Source organism: Cimex lectularius, unplaced genomic scaffold, assembly GCF_000648675.2.
Source record: "Cimex lectularius strain Harlan isolate CLEC.00 unplaced genomic scaffold, Clec_2.1 scaffold212, whole genome shotgun sequence".
NCBI lineage: Eukaryota > Metazoa > Arthropoda > Insecta > Hemiptera > Cimicidae > Cimex > Cimex lectularius.
This window is the reverse complement of record NW_019392965.1, coordinates 842926-865446: the sequence shown is the minus strand read 5'-3', so window position 1 is coordinate 865446 and position 22521 is coordinate 842926. Positions and strand designations below refer to the sequence as shown.

The window sequence follows — 22521 nt, the reverse complement described above, 5'->3', positions numbered from 1 at the left end:
AATTTTGATTTAACATCATTATCACAAGTTAAAAATCAAATGAACAAGAAAGTAGCATTATCATATCCACTCCCTTCCCTTAAGGTCAGTAATTCATTTAAATTAATGAAATTAATACTAATGCTGAAGAAAGGAAGTGCTAATATTCATTTTCTACCATCATCATCATTTTTTAACAGAAAACTCCAGTTTTACCGAAAAAAGCTTCACCAGAATTTCTATTTTTTGTTAATCCTTTAAAAACATTTTCTCTTCATTATTCTCTTTTTGCTTCCTTTTGCTGTTTATTTACTTTTAAGCGACAATACCACTCCCTCCATTGTATTGCCCATAAAACCAGTTTTAATCAAACAGTTAATGATCTTAATATTAATATTGTATCCTCACGTCATCAGAGTGCAAGTGAACAACTAGAATATTGTGTGAGCAGATTTAATTACGCTGTTGAAAATATCCTAGTCACTCATGGAACAGCAGTAGTGGATCATGATTTCGATTTAATAAGGACAGCAGACATTGCTGTATATGTATTTGCAATGATGAGTGTCCTCGCTAGATCTTCAAGATCATATTGTACAGGTGGTATGCACTGTGATGAAGTTTAAAATATTATTTTTACTTCTTGTATACTATTTTGCTTTCTGCTTCTTTAACATTGTTCGACTGAATTGAGCTGAAATTAAACATTGCTTAGTGTGAAGAAAATGGTAGAGGACTTAGTTGGTGTTGTCATTTACAATGATCACATACATTTGAATATTGGGTAAAAAGTAACACATACATTTGAATATTGGGTAAGTAAGTAAAATAGTTCAATGTACTATTTGACTGTGAAAAACATTCATTGATAAACTTTTAATTATAAAATTTTTGTTTGTGATATTAGTTGACTTTTTTAAGTAAAATTGTTACATTTATTTTTTATTTGAATATACTTGTACCTTTTAGTAGGGACTTAATTACATGCAAGTATTGAAATTTAAGACAATCATTCGAATTGAAATTATATTGTATCGATTTCTCCTTGTGGTCTGTGGCCTATAATGAGCCTGTAATTTGGTCATTATAGATCACACTTGGGTGGTTTAGGGTTTATAAATTTAGGGTTAGGGATTAGACTAGGTAGGGTTTGGGATGTTTTAGGTTAGGTAGGGTGGGGGATTGGAATTATAACAGAAAAGCACCTGAAGTGTTCTTTATTGTTGACTAGTATTAACTACATGGCCACAATTTTTTTTCAATTAGTACATAGGCATATATGTATAAAAGATATATATAATCAACAAGTCACTGACATAATATGTAGTGATATATTTTTGAAGCTAACCTATAATATTAAAATAAACATCCTAAAATATTAATTAATTATAATAAATCCAAATAAAAATAATCACATTTTTTGAAAGTTGATCCAATGTTGATTGGGTTTTAGTACATTCGTGCATAACTGTTTTAGTCATTTAAAGTCAATTTTTCAACATACATTTTACGTGTTTATTTAATATATTATTTCAATCCGTTCGTTTTTATCTAATTCATCAAATACAAAGTTTTTCATTGTTTTCCTCTATTTGTAGCCTAAATTTCTTTGTGTCAAATTTGAAATTTAAAGTTTTGTTTAGTTTCATACAGATAAAATGGCAATATAAAAATAATGAAATAAAGCAAAATATTACACCTATCAAATCTACATAAGTAAACCAAAATCAAAACAAATTTAATAATGAATTTTTTTTTTATAAATGTGTCCTTGAGATGGAAAAGTCTAAAATTATTACAAATTATTTTTCATTATTTTGACTAGAGTTGAAATCTAATTTAGAAATGATTGTAATGGCTAAAAAGTCTTGTCATAGAATATATAAGTAATTCTTAAACAGTAACAAAAGTAACTTAAGCTTTGTTCAATTTAATTACTTTGAGGAAAAGAAAAGATTGCCTACACACTTTTTGTCCAGTTTATTCTAGCTTTTAACTTACACAATTTTATTAAGATTATTTGCTTTAAATTATTTTCATTTACTTGTTTTCTAATTATCAGTATAAAGTATGATTTATAGTAATTTATTCGTAAATTAGGACAAAAATTGATTATTTAAATGTAATTATTCATTTTTCCCCATTAAACCCTTGATTATATGGTAATGAATAGGCCTAAGAAGTAATTTGATTTCAAAAGTAAGCTACATGTTTTTTTGAAAAAAAAAAAAAAAAAAAAAAAAGATTTTCATTATAAAAAATATGAATGATCACAACCAATATGAAATTTTATCATGAATCAGTCAAGAACACTTCTAATCCTTCAGCATAATTAGGAATTGTGAAACACAAATAGGCAATTTATATGCAGTGATTAATAAAACATTAACACATAAAATAATATGTGTTGTCTTTACAATAAATAATTTACCTGTGGTAGGCATGTTTCCATAGATGGATTTTTTTTAAATTACGGTTGATTAACTAATGTATTCATTCCCACTAGGAAATCAGTGCCTTATACATCACATCAAGGAAATACAAACATCAAAAAAGTTTTGATTATTATTAAACAATAATAATTATAAAAGTAATTAGTTGTTCTGATTATATATTTTAAGAAATAATTGTTTAATAAAAGTTTAAGTCTTATAATGGTCCAATGGTTATTGCACATTACAATTTAAAGTGATTTTAAGTATTTTTAATTAAAAAAAAAAAATCATTTATGATAATGTCAAAACATAATTTTCCAAGTTACAGAGCAATGTTTTATTATAATTAACAAAAAATATTAAAATATTTTGAAAAAGAAATTTAGCCTGTTGAATTAGTGTATTTTCTCTTTTTAGATTTCCGCACCCCTTTCAGTTTTGTCGTGCTTGAATTGTTCGTCTTCGCAGATAAAGAAGAGTTGTTCTTCTTTTGGCCCTTGTGTCCGTGCGAGTCCAAACTCTTAGGGAATGCATCATTGATCACAGATTGTGAAACGAGCTTAGGATCACTGCAGTTGAGCTTTTTAAACATACGCACTGCCCTTTTAAACGGCTGTAAAAATAGAATCTTTTTAAACAAATGGTTTTTGGATTTGGCAGCTGAATACTAGGTTAGGTTCTACACTAACCTTTGAGTTTTTTTTCCTCCATGGCATAATAAATCTCGGAATGAGTTTGTCCTCCTGAAAGACACCCATTATGAGGTATGTGTTGCGGTTTGATCTCGCTGTAGATTCACAGCACTTATCTTTCGATTCCAATGTCAATACGGGTTTGTTCAACTTTTTGTTGACTTGATTGTTACCTTTTAACACTTTTGGCTTTTTACATGTGAGCTTATGTTTAGATATGTAACGGAATTTGGCTCGTATTGCTGAAATGAAAATAAATAAAAAATTAGATATCGACTTGAAACTTTTGAAACTTCATTGAAAACCTACCAAATTCAGAACGACAGAAATTGTCAAGGATATTTTCATAAGTTTCTGCTTGATTACAAGTCAAACAGTTTGTATTATCCCCTAAAAAATAATAATATCAATTAATAAAAACATCTATACTTATTCTTATTGGTTATTTGAACTATTGAAAATTAATTCTATCTAGAGATCGTGAGATGCGATCTGGTTGATGTGGTTTAGAAAAACATTTTCTTTATCGTGCCAACGTTTGGGTCTTTATTGAGATCATCTTCAGCGCCTGGGATTTATAAATGTTATTTAAATTATACAGATTCATGTAAGATGTGAAAATGAATTTATACAATGATGTATGCAATTTGGAGATTTTAAGTTTAATCAAAGTATTTGTACTCACTCAAAGTGTGTGTTTTGTGTGTAGACGTGTCATTGTTGTGTGTTGTGTTGAAAGTGTTAGATATTAATGTTTTTGTTTACACATGTTGGGCTTTGAGGAAGTGCGGAAGGAAGTAGGGATAGAAATCTATTTTTCTATAAGGAGTCGGCTTCTTTACACACTTAATTTTCACCTTTCAGGATTATCATAGACAGGGATTATTAGGGAAAGGAAAGATAAATTGTTGAAGAATCAGTCTATGTAGAATTGTTAGATGTGTGGAGTGTAATGATCGTTTTATATGTTGTATATATTTTGTGTGTTATATGTACGTTGTTGATATTGAATTTTATTAATTATATGAGCATAGCTGCAACTGAGATTACATGTGTCTGTTCTGTAATTGATGCAGTGTTTATCTCTGTTTATGTAAACCATTTCTAAAAAGTTATGTTTATTTTGTTTTGTTCTGTGTATAATATTCTCAGATTGTTGAAATCAAAGTTGTGTTGGTGTTCAAAATGGTGGGTAGCCAGTGCTGTAAGATTTTGTTTAGGTTTTTTGCAATCATAAAAATGTTATTTTAAGTTTTTTTGCAATCATAAATATGTTATTTTACCCTCTTATCCAGATATTTGGATATAATTCCGATGTAAGTTGCTTATACAATTGATTTTGTAAATTACATCAGACTTATTTGTTACTGGTGTGGAATCGTTAATTTTGGAAAAAAGTGTGTGAAATTTTTTTTAAATTTTTGAAGGCTATTTTAAAGTTATCGGAAGAAAGATATGTGTATAATTTGTGTGAACTGTTACTAAACACCACACACAATATAATTCTGTCCTTTCTTCTAAAATAATATTTTTTCTAATGTTCATGAAAAATAGTAGTGAACAATTTTATTAAATCTGTAGGTAAGACCTTTTTGTCGGTTTCTTTTCATGACCGGTATGACCTGTTTTTTTCTCAAGCTCATGAATGTTCCAATTTGCTGTCAAGTAAACTAATGGGAAGTTTTCACGTTGCTTGCTTAGCTAACATATCTGCCCTTTCATTACTGTGAGCTCTAACCCAAACTGCATCATGAGTTTGTAGAGTTTATTTACCTCAGCCCATATTCGTATCACAAAAATGTAAAAACTTTTATTTCATATGTGAGTAGTCATTCATAAGTTGTCAATTTCAGCAGCAGAAGATCTGACATGGGGTTTTGCTAATTCTGGATTACCACATGGGTTCATCTTAGGTCCTCTTTTATTTCGTATGCACATAAATTCAGCTTTTCTTCCTTTTCAGTTCACATATATGCAGATGATTGTCACTTATATGCTTCGTGTTTCTGGATTAATAATTTTAACCATGAACTTATATCATCTGAATGGACTAAAAATAATTTCTTATATATCCATCCAACAAAAACACAAGTAATTGTTTATCTATTGATTGTATTACTACTGACTTACCTAAGATTACTGTCTGAAATGTTGCAATCCCTTTTCCCACTTGTATAAAGAATCTTGAAATAATTATCACTTACAATCTGTGTTGGCTTAACCAAGTTATTTTATCAGTGGAAAAATATATTTTACCCTCTGTTAAGATAAATTACTGGACACTCCCCCTTCAAATGCGAATTTTACTTGTCATAAAGACATTTATTTTATATTATTTTTCTCTTGATTTTGTTTATTACATCAATGTAATAATTGTGTAACATATGTTTTCAACTTAAAGCGTTTTATTCATGTTTTCAATTTATCTTCCTTGGTACTTTGTTGTGACATTCAGATATTTAGGTTTCCTCACATTAAATCATATTTTTAAATTTATTTATAGTAATAAATTTGTTGTATTTTCTTATAAGAAAAATGTTTTTAAATTTAGCTCATCGAATAGATTTTTTGTGCAACAACAACATTCTAGTTTAAAGGTGCCTCACTGTTTCCAGTCATTTTTGTCAGCCTATCCTCACTGCTAAACACTCAACTGCCAGATGAGTTTTGCCTTCTCGCCATCTTTAATCGTGTGTCAGTGTCAAAATCCCTACAAATCATGTAGTTCTTATAGAAGTGAAAATTTAAAAATAAAAGGTTTATTTATTTTCATAATACACTTCTAAATTTGAGTTTTGAAATATTGTTGCATGGCCTAGTCTCATAACCAACTATTGGATATGGCAAAATTTTCAAAGTGTCTAATACGAAGAAAATACGCAGACATATGATTTTGGGCAATAAATATATAGTCAAATTATGCACTTGATGGCAGTGCAATTTGGTCATTCCAATCATCTTGGTCTGCCTACTCTCCAATAACCAATATTTTGTGATACAGCGTGTCTCTTCTTCTTTTTTGTTGGGCCCAACCCTGAATTCGGAAAACCGAAAACAAGGTCCCAGAGGTTTTTTACGATCAGACCTGACTACAATTATTTCATTTATCGATCAGGCACCTTTTATATTTCATTTAAACCAAAGTAAATACGACACCAAATGTTTGTTAAATTTGAATCTTTAATTACAATTTATTTTCACATAAAATGACAATATATTTTATTAATTATTATTTTTAATTTAAAGAATCCTTTTATCCCATATGGTCAAATTATGAACTTTTTTGTATATTAAAAAAAATTATTGTTATAAGTCATACAATTTGGTTGTTGTCGATCATTTTTAGTCCATCTTTCCTTGCTGTTTTAGGTCTGTCAGATGAGTTTCAACTTCTCAAACAACAAAATTAAAATAATAATTTAAAAAAATTTAAAAAAAGTAGACTAGGATGATTTTGGGTAATAAACATGGGGTCAAATTATGCACTTTTTTTATATATTAAAAACACCGAATTAGAACCTGTGTTCACTTGTGTATTGTGAAAGGAGGGTGTGGCCCAGAGCCCAGGAGTTTCATTAAAAGAAAATTGGCAACTCTGTTGAAATGGGAACATTAAGCGCTACTCAAAAAGGAGCTTATACAATCGACATCTTCACAACTATAATCCATCGCAAGTTGTCCTCCATTAATATTTTTTATAAGGCAACACAGGTCGTATTCAATTATGTGAAGAACATGGTATACCGTCGCAGGTTTTTGCTGTTTGGCTGTGTTAACGTGAAAATGGAGACCTAAAGAAAATGATTTGGTGACTGATGATAAAGTGATCAGACTTAAGAATTTTATGGCATCTATAGACTTTGATCCACTGTAGATACAAATTTAAACCTTTATATTAAATGATCTCATTTATTTCAATTTCTGTGTTAAAAATATTAGTTTTGTTTAAAAAATTCTACTTGAAAATGCTTATCTATTTTTATTTATTGATGAAACTTAGCCATTTAAAATGTAAAATTTTAATTTTTGCTTTTTTTTTTATAAACGAAATACATTACATGTTTATATTGGGGGTGTTTAAGAAATAAATAAATTTTAAAATAACAGGCCAGAAATAGCTAAGCACGAGTGAGACGATTCACGGAGATGTTAACGTGTTAAAACTTGTTTTAATGTCGATTTTCTCCACACCTACTAAACATCTGTACGTCGTCATGGCGTCTGGTTTATTTTCACGTTGCCAGAGTTGGAATTGGGAAAATAAACACATCCTCCTATCAGTACAAGCACAGTTAGTACAAACACAGTCGACTGATAAACTTTTTTTTCTTATGGCCCACTCTCTTAATCGGGAGTCGGACAAGGAAGAAATTCCCAACTTGCATATCGCCAATTAAAACTTTAATTTACCCTTATTAACTCACTCTCATGCAGTTCAATTATGAGAAATGAGGTCAGAGGGGCATCTTTTGGTATAACTTCGCCTAGACTGTCCCCGTACTTACTTCCGCAACTATTTTGCATAGACAACCGGAGAACACATTAATGGAATGGACTAACGGGTGGAACTCTTCGAGGATAATATCTACTATGCATATGCCTATCTCATCTTCCAAATAATCGCGAGAATCTTTGCTCATTTGCCTCCAAAGAACTATTGAAAACCACGTCTTACAAACCCAAAAAGGAAAGATGATTGAAAACGACCAAGCTTTACGAGTTAATTTTGTTAATATATCAAAAAGAGCATAATTTGGCCACATGCTTATCGCCCACAATCATCATGGTCTATCTACTTTCTCTGTTCGTTTGAGAAGCCAAAACTCGTCTGACAGACCCAAAACGGCGAGGATAGGCGAACCAAAAATGGTCGGAAACAATCAAATTGTACGATTTTATAACAAGTGGATAATTTCTTTTAATATGTAAAAAAAGAGCATAATTTGGCCATTCGCCCAAAATTATCTTGGTATGTCTACTTTCTCTGTTTTTTCCCGTTTGAGAAGCCAAAACTCGTCTGACAGATCCGATACAGTGAGGATAAGCGGACCGAAAATGATCCGAAACGACCAAATTGTACGACCTATAACAAAAGCATAATTTGACTGCATGTTTATTGCCCCAAATCATCCGTCTGCCTTTTTTGTCGGTTTGAGAAGCAAAAACGCGACGACAGACACAAATCCGTGCGGATAGGCATACGAAAAAATGATCGGACATGACCAAACTATATAAGCTATACAAGTCCATAGTTTTTTCTTTTGAATATACAATATAGAAATAATAAATAATTTGACTGCTTTTGATATTGTTTATCGTACAAAATCACCCCGGTTTGCCAATTTTTTCGGTTTTTTGCTCTTTGAGAATGGCGAAAAGATGAAAATAAAATACTAATTATTCGGAGATCGTGAGATGCGGTCTGGTGTGACGTAGGTTTTAGGAAAAACATTTTCTTTATCGAGCCAACGTTTCGATCTTTATTGAGATCATCTTCAGGTCTCAAAATGTTTGTTTTCTGCGTAATTGTGCCATTCTTGTGTGTCGTGTTGAGAGTGCCCATAAAATACTAAACTTGTTTGTTATAAGGTCAAAATCGGTGGATGTTTTTACAGGGAGGTGACTGATGATGGATTTCTGAAGGACATCGCAAGCATCAAAATAATTCAGCAAAAGCACCGCTGAAATCCATTTAAACCGTCTTCTTGACAACTGAGCACAGTATTGAACTGAACTGAACCAAAACTCTTCTATAATTATGTAACACCAATCTTTTAGTCCAGAATTATTTTTTTTCAAACCTCTTCGTCAAATAATGACGATTAAAAAAAAACAGTTGGGGAAAGGTCAATGTACAAACTGTGAATTATCTCGTTGAGGTCTGATACATCATGGACCTGTGTCATCGTCTTGGAACATTTTGATAGCCTATTCTAAAAGGCTAAGCTAAACGCATGAACTTCAGACATAGATGGATATTATTTCTGGAGTTGTTACAGTAGAAAGAAAATAGGATTTGAAAGTTACTTCTGTTGAGTCCCGACTGAATAATGGGTCCAGATGGACTGATCCGAAGAGATTCAGCTTTACCCGACCAGTCAAACTCAAATGTGTCACTCCTTCTTTCTTCTTCCCTTTTATTTTTTATTTTTTGTGCGTCGAGTTGAAAGGATTGTGAATGGAAATGTCGATACTGAAATAACGAATGAGTTTTTGGAACCGTGGTTCTGGTCGGCCTTGTTAACAGGGAAAGAGAGTAAATCAGAAGTTGACAATGTGCATTGAGGGACAGAACCTTCGGCCCATTTATAAACATATATGCACAGATGTTCACCTGGTTAGACCTTGTTTGAGAGAATTTATGTTTATAGTGCTCCCACATGCAGGCTACTAACAAGATAAAATATGCGCCCCTTTAACATTTTGCAATAGACATTACCCACTCACTCTGTCCACGTCTCAGCCTAAATAAATTCTATGCATCACGAACTGAACAAATTGTAATTTTCTACGACTCTCTAGTGAAATCCTCCGATTTATTTTCTTAACTTAACCTCGACGAAGGTTGACGATAACCAAATTCCACCCGATTCTTGAATTTTAGACGTTCGGACTTTATATCGGCTTACGATACGTTCAACTTCCTAAAGGGCTTTGGCATATTTCATGCAACGATATTAGTAGTAAACAGTTAACAGCCGAATCGGATGCATTATTATTTGTTAACGTCACACAATATTTTATAAATAATGATAAAATACAAAATTTAAAGATGAGAAGACTTGATTATTCGTACTTGTGCCGTCTTTGCTAAGAAAACATTTCTCACTGCCATAAGGTAATAAAACGTCATTAACGTTCCTTGTACATACAACATGAATTATAAACCGCTGTCATAAACTCTACCACGAATAATAATTAATATAAAAAAGTAAATTTCTTAATAACTCAATAATATGGCTAGGTTAAAAAAAAGCTTTTTACCGTCAAATTAACCATTTTTAACTTCAAATTAGCTTCTTTTATTTAAAAATTAATCCTTTTTAATTTCAAATCAACCTTTTAAACATCGGAGATGGTATGAAATATAAGCATGTGAAGAAAAACGCCTGTATTTTTTCCGTCAAATTAACCCATTTTTGAAAGCATTAATTAATTACAAAATTTAAAAAATCGTCAAATAGTACGATAATTAATTACAATTAACATTAAAAATTATATAAAATTGTATATAAAAACAAATGATTCTTCTATTCATTCTCGATTTTTTAAAAATAAGAAAATATTACTTTATAGACCGATTATTTATATTTCAAAAAATCTCCAATTAATAAAATCATCTGTTTTTTATATAACTTTTAATTTTAATTGTAATTAATTATAATGTGGTATTTTATATAAAATTAACTTTACTTAATTTTATTTATTTAATTAACAAATTCTTTAACTTAATTTTATTTATTTAATTATTTATTTTTTATTCCAAATTAAAAGATAATCCTTTATTTTCATATTTAATTTTTGATATTTTAAAATTGTAATTATAATAAATTTTCTAATAATCTTCTAAGAATTCTATTCTTTTATATTTTAAAAAATCGGAAATGCACATTCAAATTTTATTTTTCACGCTTATATTTCAGACCATCTCCTAAGTATTTTTAATGCTTTAAAGAAAGGATTTTTTTTTAAACTGAAAATTAATCCTTTTTTCCATTTTAAAAAAATTTAAAAAAGAAAGGATTAATTTTCAGTTTTAAAAAAGTTTTTATAGAATAAAAAGCTATTTAAGTTTTAATTTTAAGTGTAATTAATCCTATGTTGTATTAAGGATAAGAACCAATCTTAAATTTTTTTTAAATTCTAAATTTAAAGGGAAATCGTTTATTTTTATATTTAATTTTCGTTTTTCCTAAGTTTTTTTAATGCTTTGAAGAAGGGGTTAATTTGAAATTAAAAAAAGATTAATATGAAATTTTAAACAGTTAATTTGACGTTAAAAAGAGTCCAGTTGACGGAGAAAGCTATATACAGGAATTTTACTTTACACTCTTATATTTCATACAATCTCCTTAGTTTTTTTAATGCTTTAAAAAAAGAGTTAAGTCAAATTAAAAAAAGATTAATATGAAATTTTAAAAAGTTAATTTGACTTTAAAAAGAGTCAAGTTGACGGAGAAAGTTATATACAGGAATTTTACTTTACACGCTTATATTTCATACAATCTCCTTAGTTTTTTTAATGCTTTAAAAAAAGAGTTAAGTGAAATTAAAAAAAGATTAATGTGAAATTTTAAAAAGTTAATTTGACGTTAAAAAAGAGTCATGTTGACGGAGAAAGCTATATACAGGAATTTTACTTTACATGCTTTTATTTCATACAATCTCCTCAGTTTTTTAATGCTTTAAAAAAAGATTTAATGTGAAATTAAAAATGGCTAATTTGAAGTTAAAAAGGGCTAATTTCACGGAAAAACTATACATATTTCAATTTTAAGCGCCTCGCGCTTTAGACGGACCTTTATGTGGCATTCACCGATTGAGTTACATAGCGCAGCAGACGAATTTTACTCTCTCTTTTTTTATTAGTAAAATTTTAGTTATGGAGTGAAAGTGATCTTAAAAATTCATTTTCTACTATGTGGAGCTTTTTGATTTTACAAGTGGACATTAAAACATTGCAAAAGAATTCTTAGGTTTCATTAATACTTTACTTATTGTTATTTTATTACTGAAACAGAAGTGGAGTCAATGTCTTAATCGAAAAATTTTACTTTGGCGATTAAATTATTTTTACGTGGTATGAAGGATAATTTGTAGCCAACTAGGGGGTTATCGGCCGATTCAGGCGGACACATGGTTTTACCCCTGTGTATTTTATTCTATTCGTGTTATTTTCATTTTGATTTCTTTTACAAATAGTCTGTACTTTCTGGCTAAGCAAACAATTCTAAAATTTTACCCTATTTTAGTACTTTTTACTCTATATAATTTAGTTATTCAAAGAAATGGCTAAAAGATTGCCACTTTTTGGTGCAGTTTTCTCAACGGGTCTATTCTAATCTACTGTTACTAATATTTTTATGGTATTTTACTAGTTACACCACGAATTCGAGTTTCAGATCTAGTTTCAGATTATCAATAACTTCTTTCAATTAATTGTACTTTATGTAAGGTATTGGTTGAAATGAAAAAGTTAGTGTCACGGGCGGGATTCGAAACCACGACCTTCGGCTAGGTGTTCGGTGGGTTCGAATCCCGCTCGAGACACTGACTTTTTCATTTCAATCAATATCTCACATAAAGATTAATTAATTGAAAGAAGTGATTTGGTCAATCGGATCACGAAATATAATGGATTATGAATGACATTATAATATAAAATAGTTATATAAATATTGCGCAATTTATTCACAGGTTAAGGTTAACTTAACCTCACCCTAACTCTACATAACCTAAACTTAACATGGCGTTTATTTGGCGTGCTATGCAAAAATATGGGTAATCAACAACACCCTTTCTGTAAAATTTCAAACTGCTACAAAAAAGGGGCTAATGTTCAGCAACAATCTAATGTTGTGATACAATTTTCCCTTTTTTATTACAAAAACATTTATTTCTCCTCTCCAGGGTGGTTTTTTTAAACATTATTTGCTATAATTATTTGCCTATTGTTGCTCTACAAAATAAAACATAAATCGTTTCAATATGATAAATTGTTTTGGAGAAGTGTGCCGAAATGAGAAAAAACCTTGTTTGTTACATGAATTTCGCCAAAAAAATCTCACACACCGATTCTTCTTCGTGTAGGTATTTGAGTTTTACTTGGGAATGTAGTTTTTAACAATTAATAAAAAATATAACAATAATATATAACAATAAGTCTTGTAACAGCGGGATAGCGAAAACCTCTCAATGGAGTGTACCTTAATGTACCAAGATGACCCAGGAAAAAATGCAGTGATAAGAGTCAATGACCTTCTATTTCTTAAAAGAATGATGGAATCAATTAAACTGAAATTAGGAACTAGGTTAGCCAAAAGGCTGGAGAGCTTGGAAAATACCAAACCCTGGTAGCATGGATTTTTCTTTACTATGTATGAACGTTTTACAATTTTCTACTATTCTACTTTGTTGTATTACCTAGTTGAACTTGAAGTGGCAATAATTCGGAATGCAAGTGTTATACTGTGGGATAGAAGAAATTATCGAAACAAAGACCGTGCCCGAACGTCCTTAGGTATGACTCGTGACTTGAATTCGGGGATTCGAACGCCATATTAATTGTATGCGATTAATGAGAGGGTCTATGCTAGTCGATTCGCGCATTGAATAAAAACCTGTTGAACCCGTGGACTTGAATTTTTACGCACAGAGATTATACCTTAAGTCGTTGCAGTCAGCAGGTTGATTAACGATATTAGAAACATCTATTGGCTCGCATAATTTAAAAAAAAAATCTCGACTGTTGTGAATTTTGACGGTCGATTTGTGATATGGATTACAGTGTTTAAAAAAGTAATCTAGATAAAATATTTTTGCATTAATTTAAATAAATTTTATCCTCCAGTAAAACAATACTATCAGATGTATATGTATGTATGTCTTATAGGATTTCTGCGGATATAAATAACGCATGTATACAACTCACAGTAATTTTCCTATTATTTGGATTAATTTTGACCCAAAGAAATCGACAATTTTCCATTTTAGAACATTAAATTTTAACAGTATTTATCAAACAGTTCAATTTTCAAACTAGGCATTAAAGGTTTGATTCGCGTACAAAACTGAAATTTAGGTAACAATGAAGTTTACGTTACTTTTTTTAAATTGTTAATTTTTTTAACCAAATTATATTATTCTCAAAACCTAATCATACGTAAACTAATCTAACCTAACCCTGACTCTAACCTAAAGGTGGCCCTATGCTGATAATAATCTATGTAGTCATACTGCACAAAGTTTCAATATTACCCACAGATTATCGATAATATAATAATATAAAAAAGTATTGTACAATTCATTGACAGACAAAGACCTTTTAAACTTACTTAGCCTAACCCTAACCCACTATAACCTAACCCATCTCTAACTGTACCCTACTTAACTTAACCTAATCCGTCCCTAACCCTAAAGGTAGATTTTTAATAATATTTCGCAGTAATATTGTACAATAAAATTGAGACTTGTCCTTGCCAGTAGAATTCAAATGAGCAATAATGTTCTCTGTTTACTTTTAATAAACAAATATGTTGCTGAGGTTGAGACAGGTTTTGCATGCGTAAAATCGATAAGAAATTGAATGATATCCGACGGAGGTGTTTAGAGTTTAAATGAAATTGAGAAAGCTCAATACAACAAATACCAAATAGAGAAAAAAACTTCCATTTGTCATTTGTGTGGATGACGAATTTAAAATGATATACAATTTTATAATATTCACATACTGCGTCTTTTTTTTCAGATTTAGAAACAAAAATCAAACCCTTTTTTGATTTTCTCATATAAAACCCTTTTCTCTTTTCATATATTCCAGAATTGATCTTTAATTAAGGTATTGGTTGAGATAAAAAGTCAGTGCCACGAGCGGGATTCGAACCCACGACCTGGGTGGGGTTGAAATGTCAAGTTGGTGTCCGAGTGGATCGAAGTCACGATAGTTCAAGTGGCAGAGCAGCGGCGTATTTAGCCGAAGGTCGTGGGTTCGAATCCCGCTCGTGGAACTGTCTTTTTTATTTCAACCAATACCTTACTTAAAGATTAATTAATTGAAAACTATTTATTTGGTCGAAACGAAATCGATATTCCAGAATGTTTCAATATTACCCACAGATTATCGATAATATAATACTATCAAATAATATTGCGCAATTTATTGACAGTCTAGGGACCATTTAACCTTACTCTATCCCACATAACCTAAACTAAAACGAAATTTAGTTTGACCTATATATACCCTATTTGAAAGGGTATATATAGATCTAATCCAAAAAAGCTTTGTTTTAAATTTGTACCATAAACGTTTCATGAAATAAACGATATAGTAGTATGTATTAATATCAAAATGTAATAAATCATCCTGAGAATCGCTCAACGGGTTTGGCAATGTTGGTGTTTTACAGTTAACGCCGGCCCAATGTTCCGCGACATGAAAGTCAAACATAGCTAGAGTACCGCTAATTTTAAGTTACGAGGTCGTTCCCGGGTGTGGCTGCAGTCAAGAATTAAAAGCAGTTCTCTATTGTTAGTTCAAATGCCTCGCGTTTTCTTTTTTAAAACAATTTTCCGATGTGTTGCATGGTGCAAACATGAAGAGGTATTTGAGTTTTAAATATCAACACAAGGCACTTTCACAAGGTACCTTTTAGATCGAATAGGAAGAGGTCCAAAATTCCAATCTAATAAAACAAAATTAAATGTTTTCCCCCTTTTCCGTACATCTGGCCTAGTATTCTTACTCTATCGATACTGGGGATCCTGTATAAACAATACAGAAAACCAAATTAACATGTCTTTAACTCCAGCCGGACATTTATAATTTATTTGCTGGGGAAATCGTTTACAACTGCTTTCTATGAACGTATTTTATGAAATTGTGATAGGACTGCGATTTTATCGGAGAAGTCACAGTGGCCGAAAGTCGAGAATTTGAGGAGGAGGGCTCGACTCAATTAGCGGGCTTTGCGGAGGTGGCTTGTTTCAAATTGCCCCCTGAGCCTGGTCATGTTCCATGAGCAATTTAACTTAACATATAGGACGTTTATCGCTTCGAAACCCGATGTCTAATCTTGAACGATTTAAGGGTCGAATATTTCGGGAAAATTATGACAAGAAACAAGAATTTATTCAATAGCTAAAGAGTCGTGGGTTGTCTTCAAATGGCAATGATTACAAAAGTGTACGGTTATTTAAATAAAAAGTATACTCCCAAAATAATTGGTGTCATATTAAACGTAACTGCCCAAGTTCCTTTCTTTTAAATTTTTCAGTTCAGAGAAAACAGGAAGCACACTGTACTTTATATTCAATGTAATAATAAACTTCTAATTATCACAAGTGATATCGAGTTTTGCAAATCTGCCTTTTTTTTTTTTAAATGAATATATTCGAAACTTTTGAATTAAAAACGAAAAACTAAGCCTATTGTTATTCTACTATCCGGTAGGGCTGACAAGTAATCGAGACATGCCCTTATTTCTCAGCTGTTTTTTTGGATATCAGGAAGCATCTGACAGAATTTTTTGAGAAGATCCTTCTTCACACATTCTACCTTCTACGTCTCTCGGACAAGGTGAGAATAGAGAGAGTTTTCAAGCATCAAGGCCCGGCCTTGCGCAAGGGTGTATCTTGGGGCCAATCCTATTCAAAGTTAAGAATCAAGCTTCGCACTACAATGTTCCTAGTATCAGGTACAACCCAAGAACGCCTAGACCTAATAAGTATATATAGTATTATAAGTATATAGTATAAATAAGTACATGTATAATATTAATTTACAGCAGGTTAAAAAGTGTAACTCCGTTTTTGCTTCCAAAGAAATTCCACTCCAAACCATAATTGAACCACCTCTGAACGACCATCTTCCAGCAATATTGCATTGGCTGTAGATCACTACAGCTGCTCAATAAACTTGAAAAATCCCATCGGTGAATGGAGAGAAAACTGGGACTCGTCTGAAAACAACATTTCTTCATTACAGTTTTTGTCCAATGTCGGTGTAACTTGCAAACTCTAAGCGGTCGCAACAATGGTCTCTGATAAGCACTGCACTCTTTGCTGGGCTTCTGGGATTCAGACTTATTTCTGCAAGTCTCTTTCTTACTGTTTCAACGTTAATGAACACATCCTGCACAGTTTGACATCTCGGAGACGTTTCAGAAGCAATGGAAAAGTGATGTCTCAGAGGGTGAAACCTGATAAATCGGTCATCAGGCGGTCCTCTGGCTATTGGGCGTCCCAGTCCTGGTCTCCGACTACATCTTGCAGTCTCCTTGTACCACTGAATGCCCGACAACCCCCGTTTTAGGTAAATCTTCAACTCTCGCATCTTAACGCTGATTTCTTCCATCCTCGACAAGTGCAATGCCTCGGACAACTTGTTCGCTGATTACGGTCATTTTCGTAATCGTTTTGTTTTGTACCACCAAAACAATAGTGAACAAAAGCATTTTTAAAGGATTAAATGCCCTTGTTGATGATTTACATTGCGGAGATCAAATTAGGAATTAAGCGGGTTTTTTTCTCATAATCGGCGACAAAAACAAATACTTTCCGCCTAATTATAATTATTAAATCATTTTTAAAGTAGTAAATAATATGCCCGAAACATTTTCAAATTAAAAAAATAAATAAAAATTTCAAAGTGCGCCACTTTTTTTGTGGAGCAGTGTATATATAAATTAAAGTGTTCCCCTGTAAAGTGGACATTTTCGACTTGCCTACTTTTTCCCTGTGCCTACAGAAATCATCTCAAGATAACTGGTTATTACGGAGTGGTAAAACAACATAACCCTACCTAACCTAATCTATACTGTCCCTAACCCTAACCGACCTAACCTAACCTAACCAAATAAACTATCCCTAATTCTAAACCTACCTAATCAAAACTTCTCTATCCCTAACCCTAATCTACCTAATCAACCTTACATATCAATAGCCCTAACTTATCTCTAACCCTAACCTACCTAACCAAACTTAACCTGTTCTTAACCCTAACCCTACTTACCTTAACCCAAAACATGCGTTCTTTCCGGTAACGTGAAATCGATGACGCGAAAATGGTCATGGAAACAAAATTTGTGTATCCAGCCAGAAAAAATATCCACGTTAAAATAACTTGGTAATTAATTGATTATGTATAAATTAAAGTAAAAAAGAATATACAGAAAAAGTTATAATTTAATGGAATTAATGAAAGTGGTATTAAAATGATGAAGTATATAGCAAGATAAAAAATGAATGAATGAATATGTACCAAATTACACTGCTATTATTGCTGAACGCAGATTGCTTATAAATGAATGAACCCATTTTCATCAAAGATAATTGGTATGAATTTTTTGGTCAATCGATGTAGTATTTTTCATAGCGTAAAACTACAAATAAACGAATTTGCGTAATATTGATCTTCTGGTGTGAAAATTGTGATGGACCCGGGTTTTAATTTCTCGGTCTTCTCAGCTTGCAGACAGGCGGTTTCCGTTTTGCTTAGAAGGATGTCTGTGTCGACACATATTCAATTAAACGACATGTTTCGTCATCTCGTTGAATTTGAGCGACATACCACAACACCTAGGCACGATCAAAATTGTTCCTGTAGGAGAGTCGGCACTGAACCTTTCGGATGAAACTACAGGTCAAAGAACACATAAATGCCTGCAAAAACGACACACAGATTCATCACAAACCTAAACAAACAAGCAAGAGATAATTCCGCGAAAAGGTAAGGGACGCCCACACAACAAACACGAGAGACTGCGGACCCAGGAACGATGGCAATCATGCATAACCTGAAACAATTGCTATATTCCAACTTTTTTCTTTGACAATAAAGGATCGAATTATAACTGTTTACTTTTTGTATATTCGAGTTGTAGATATGGAAAAACCACCAACAATAAGCTTGAAATGCAATAAGATAAAAAAATTAATATCCTTGACAATATATATCAGATGGATTATACCGTTTAGAAATATGTCTTAATTATACGCAATGCCAAGAGACTGCCTTCTCTCTGAAGCAATTACGCTTGGGTTAGCTTATAAGGAGCATCAGTCATGCCTGGCTTGGCTGGAAAGTGAAACAATTACCCGATATTTGTTCTGTTTTTTCCCGGCTACGCTCGTTTAACCACCGTTATACATAATAATCATGAGCAGACCCCGATCATTATTGAATTATGTAAACCTCGTCTAGCTGCTAATTTTGATTTTACATTATTTTTTATTTCGGTCGTAGTACATACGGTATGTTTAACGTGTTGGTCTTTTTTTAAGTCTTGATCAATTTCTTAGCTTGGTTTTGACTGTTTTAATGTAGACGCGCACGGATTCATTTTGCTCGCGTTTTGTGTCAAGTCATCCAGCGGCTGACTGTATCTGGTACAAAAGATAAAGAAACGATTAGCTCCAAGCCATGATTCCTGTCCCTTTACATTAAAACATGGCTTGATTCCGCCCCCCTATGGGCCATAACTGAATAAGCGTATTCCTTAGCAAACAAAAGCTAAACATTTTTTCCGTTCGCATATTAAACATTTTGTGTATTTTTGTTCTATTTTCAACCTACCTACTTCTTATTGTACCTTTTCATATACTATTTTATAAACTTGATAGTTTTTACAATTATTACCTGCTTTATGATACCAGAAAAGATGAAATAACTACATAATCATATCTGGTTCTAAACATTCATAAAATTTAATTTAAAACCCACTTTTTTCGTTTTCACTGTCTTTGTAACCTTTGTGTCTGGCACATCTTTTTCTAAATATTCCTAAGTCTTAAGTAAAATGTAAAAAAAACTTTGTCTTTTCTAATGTATTCTTAAAATGTTAACTGATTTATTGTGTCCTAAATATTCCTAAATCTGACGTGAAAAACTATTTTCCTTTCCATTGTATTCCTAAAACTTCTAAATGCTTAATCGTGTTTTAAATATGCTTCAATCTGCAATAAAAAGCTACTATTTCTTTTCTTATGTATTCCTAAAATTTGCAACTGACTAATCGTGTTCAAAACATTCCTAACTCTTAAATTAAAAAACTCTTTCTTCATGTTTTCCTAAAATTTTGTACTGGCATATCGTATTGTAATGGCATAGTATCCTAAATCTGAAGTAAAAAACCACTTTTTTCTTTGCGTTGTCTTACTAAAATTTGTAACTAACTAACCTTGCTCTAAATATTCCTAAACTTTAATTTTAAAACCATTTTTCCATTCAGGTGTATTCTTAAAATTTCTAACTGACATATCGTGATCTAAACATTAAAAAAATTTTAAAAAAACTTTTTTCCAAGAAATTTGTAAATTCTTAATCGCGTTCTAAACATCCCTAAATTAAGTTTAAAAAACTCTTTATTTCCTTACCATTGTATTAGTACCAGGTAAAATGTTATCTGATGTTTTTTTTTTGTATCGATTGTATTCCTAAAATTTATAACTGACATGTCTTCCTACATATTCCTAAATCTCGTGTAAAAAAACTTCCTTTCCTTTCCATTGTATCATGTTTTAAATATTCCTAAATCTTAAGTAAAACCCTACTTATTTCGTTTTCATTGTGTTTCGGAAATTTGTAAATGCTTAATCGTTCCTTACAATTAATTTAAAAAAAAAAACTTTTTTCCTTTACATTGTATATATGCCTAAAATTTGTAATTGATTTTTTGTGCTCTAAACATCCATAAATCTGAAGTACAAAAATAAATCACATTTTTCTAATGAAGCTTATAGAAAAAAGCTACGTTTAACATAGCTTGCTGTTTAACATAGTCCTGTTTTAAACATTCCTAAAAATCAAGGAAAAAACCATTTATTTAATTTCCATTCCCGTCTTTCAAAAATTTGCTAACATATCGTTTTCCAAACTTTCATTAAGTTTATATATAAAAAAAAAGTTAACACTTGTTTTATTTTCTATTGTACTCACAAAATGTGTATCTGGCACATCTTCTAAACATTCCTGAAGTTTAAAAAATAAATAAACTGATAATAAAACATCTAAACATCCTTAAAATTTAACTGAAAAAGCCACTTCTTCCTTTTCAATGAATTCTTAAAATTTATAACCGGATTATCCCGTTCTAAACATTTTTATACCTCAAGTAAAAACTACTTTGTCCACTCCAATGTATTCCTAGAAAAATGTTAAATGATTTATCGTGTTCTAAATATTCCTAAATCTGACGTGAAAAACTACTTTTTCCTTTCCATTGTATTCCTAAAATTTGTAAATACTTAATCGTGTTCCAAACATTCCTAACAATTAAAAACATTTTATTTCGTTTCCATTGTTTTCCAAAATTTTGCTAACATATGGTGTTCCAAACATTAAAAAAAGCTTATATAAAGCTAAATAAAAAATTGTTAATATTTCTAACTTACCCTGTTATATTATAACCGATGTTTGTCGTTATAACATTTTTTGTTGTTTAAATAAAAAAGAAAGACTTAAAACTGATTTTTGTTGTAATTTAATTATATCTTCGGTTATTTTGCTCAACGAAAAATAAAGGACGACGATTCGAAATATTCTAATACTTTTCATTAGTTTACTAAAAATTATGACCTTCCCTTTGATCTTTTTATTTGTTTCATTCAACCAAAATAAACAGTCGCCTTGTTCAAAATAATGTTCAACATTTGTATTTTTCTCATTTCTCCAAGCTCATAAAATTGTAATAGAAGCAACAGCGCACATGTTTTTGGTTCAGCTAAGAAAACTCAGTACATTTCTATTCTTGTTTTGTTAAAGTAACTTTATTCTTTCTTTGAACTGTTTTTCTACGAAAGAGCATAAAAAAAGTCTTTCCTTCTATTTTAAAATATTCTTAGATATAACTCAGCATTCCGTTTTTTAAATACAACAAATTGAGGTGTTGTTTAAAATTTTAAAATGATGTCATGTTTGTTCAGAGATCGTGAGATGTGGTCTGGTGTAACGTAAGTTTTAGAAAAACATTTTCTTTATCCTGCGAACGTTTCGATCTTTGTTGAGATCATCTTCAGAGCCTGGCATTTATAAACATTGTTTAGATTTTGCAAATACTTGGAGGATGTGAAAAAATGAATTTATACAATGCTAGAAATTTTAGATTAAAAAAATGAATTTATACAATGCTAGAAAATTTTAGATAAAAAAAAATGAATTTATTCAATGCTAAAAAAATTTAGATCCAAAAAATTTTCTAGCATTGTATAAATTCATTTTTTAATCTAAAATTTCTAGGATTGTATAAATTCATTTTTTCACATCCTCCAAGTATTTGTAAACTTTAAACAATGTTTATAAATCCCAGGCCCTGAAGATGATCTCAATAAAGATCGAAACGTTGGCATGATGAAGAAAATGTTTTTTTTTAAACCTGCGTCACACCAGACTGCATCTCACGATCTCTGAAAAATCATTGACTAACGGTCACTAAACACCACATAATGTAATGTAAAATAATGTTAAAATAATTACTTAGGAACCTCAATTTTCTTTTAATTTGGTGATATACAGGGTGAATTGCTACTCGTGCTACAAACTTCTCCAGTAGATTCTTCACCCTAAAATGAACAAAAAAGTTCATATTGTCCATGGTCCGATTCTCAACCATTTCAGAGTAATTTCGCTTTTTATCGATTTTGAAAGATATCACGTCCTGGCGTCGGAAAATCGTGATATCTTTTAATCTAAACATTTCTCT

The 22521-nt window shown here is 31.0% G+C and overlaps 1 protein-coding gene across 1 annotated transcript in view; it reads right to left on the bottom strand.

Annotated features, from left to right (window-relative positions):
• Positions 1-1180: 1180 nt before the first annotated feature.
• Positions 1181-22521, bottom strand: part of LOC106664742 (secreted frizzled-related protein 5-like) — a 28534-nt gene continuing 7193 nt past the window's right edge. The window contains exons 2-4 of the mRNA XM_014390722.2: positions 3416-3496; positions 3104-3348; positions 1181-3027 (exon numbers count right to left, since the gene is read on the bottom strand). Coding sequence (XP_014246208.1) covers positions 2797-3027; positions 3104-3348; positions 3416-3496 — 557 coding nt within the window. The 3' untranslated portion in view covers positions 1181-2796. The remainder of the gene's footprint in view (positions 3028-3103; positions 3349-3415; positions 3497-22521) is intronic.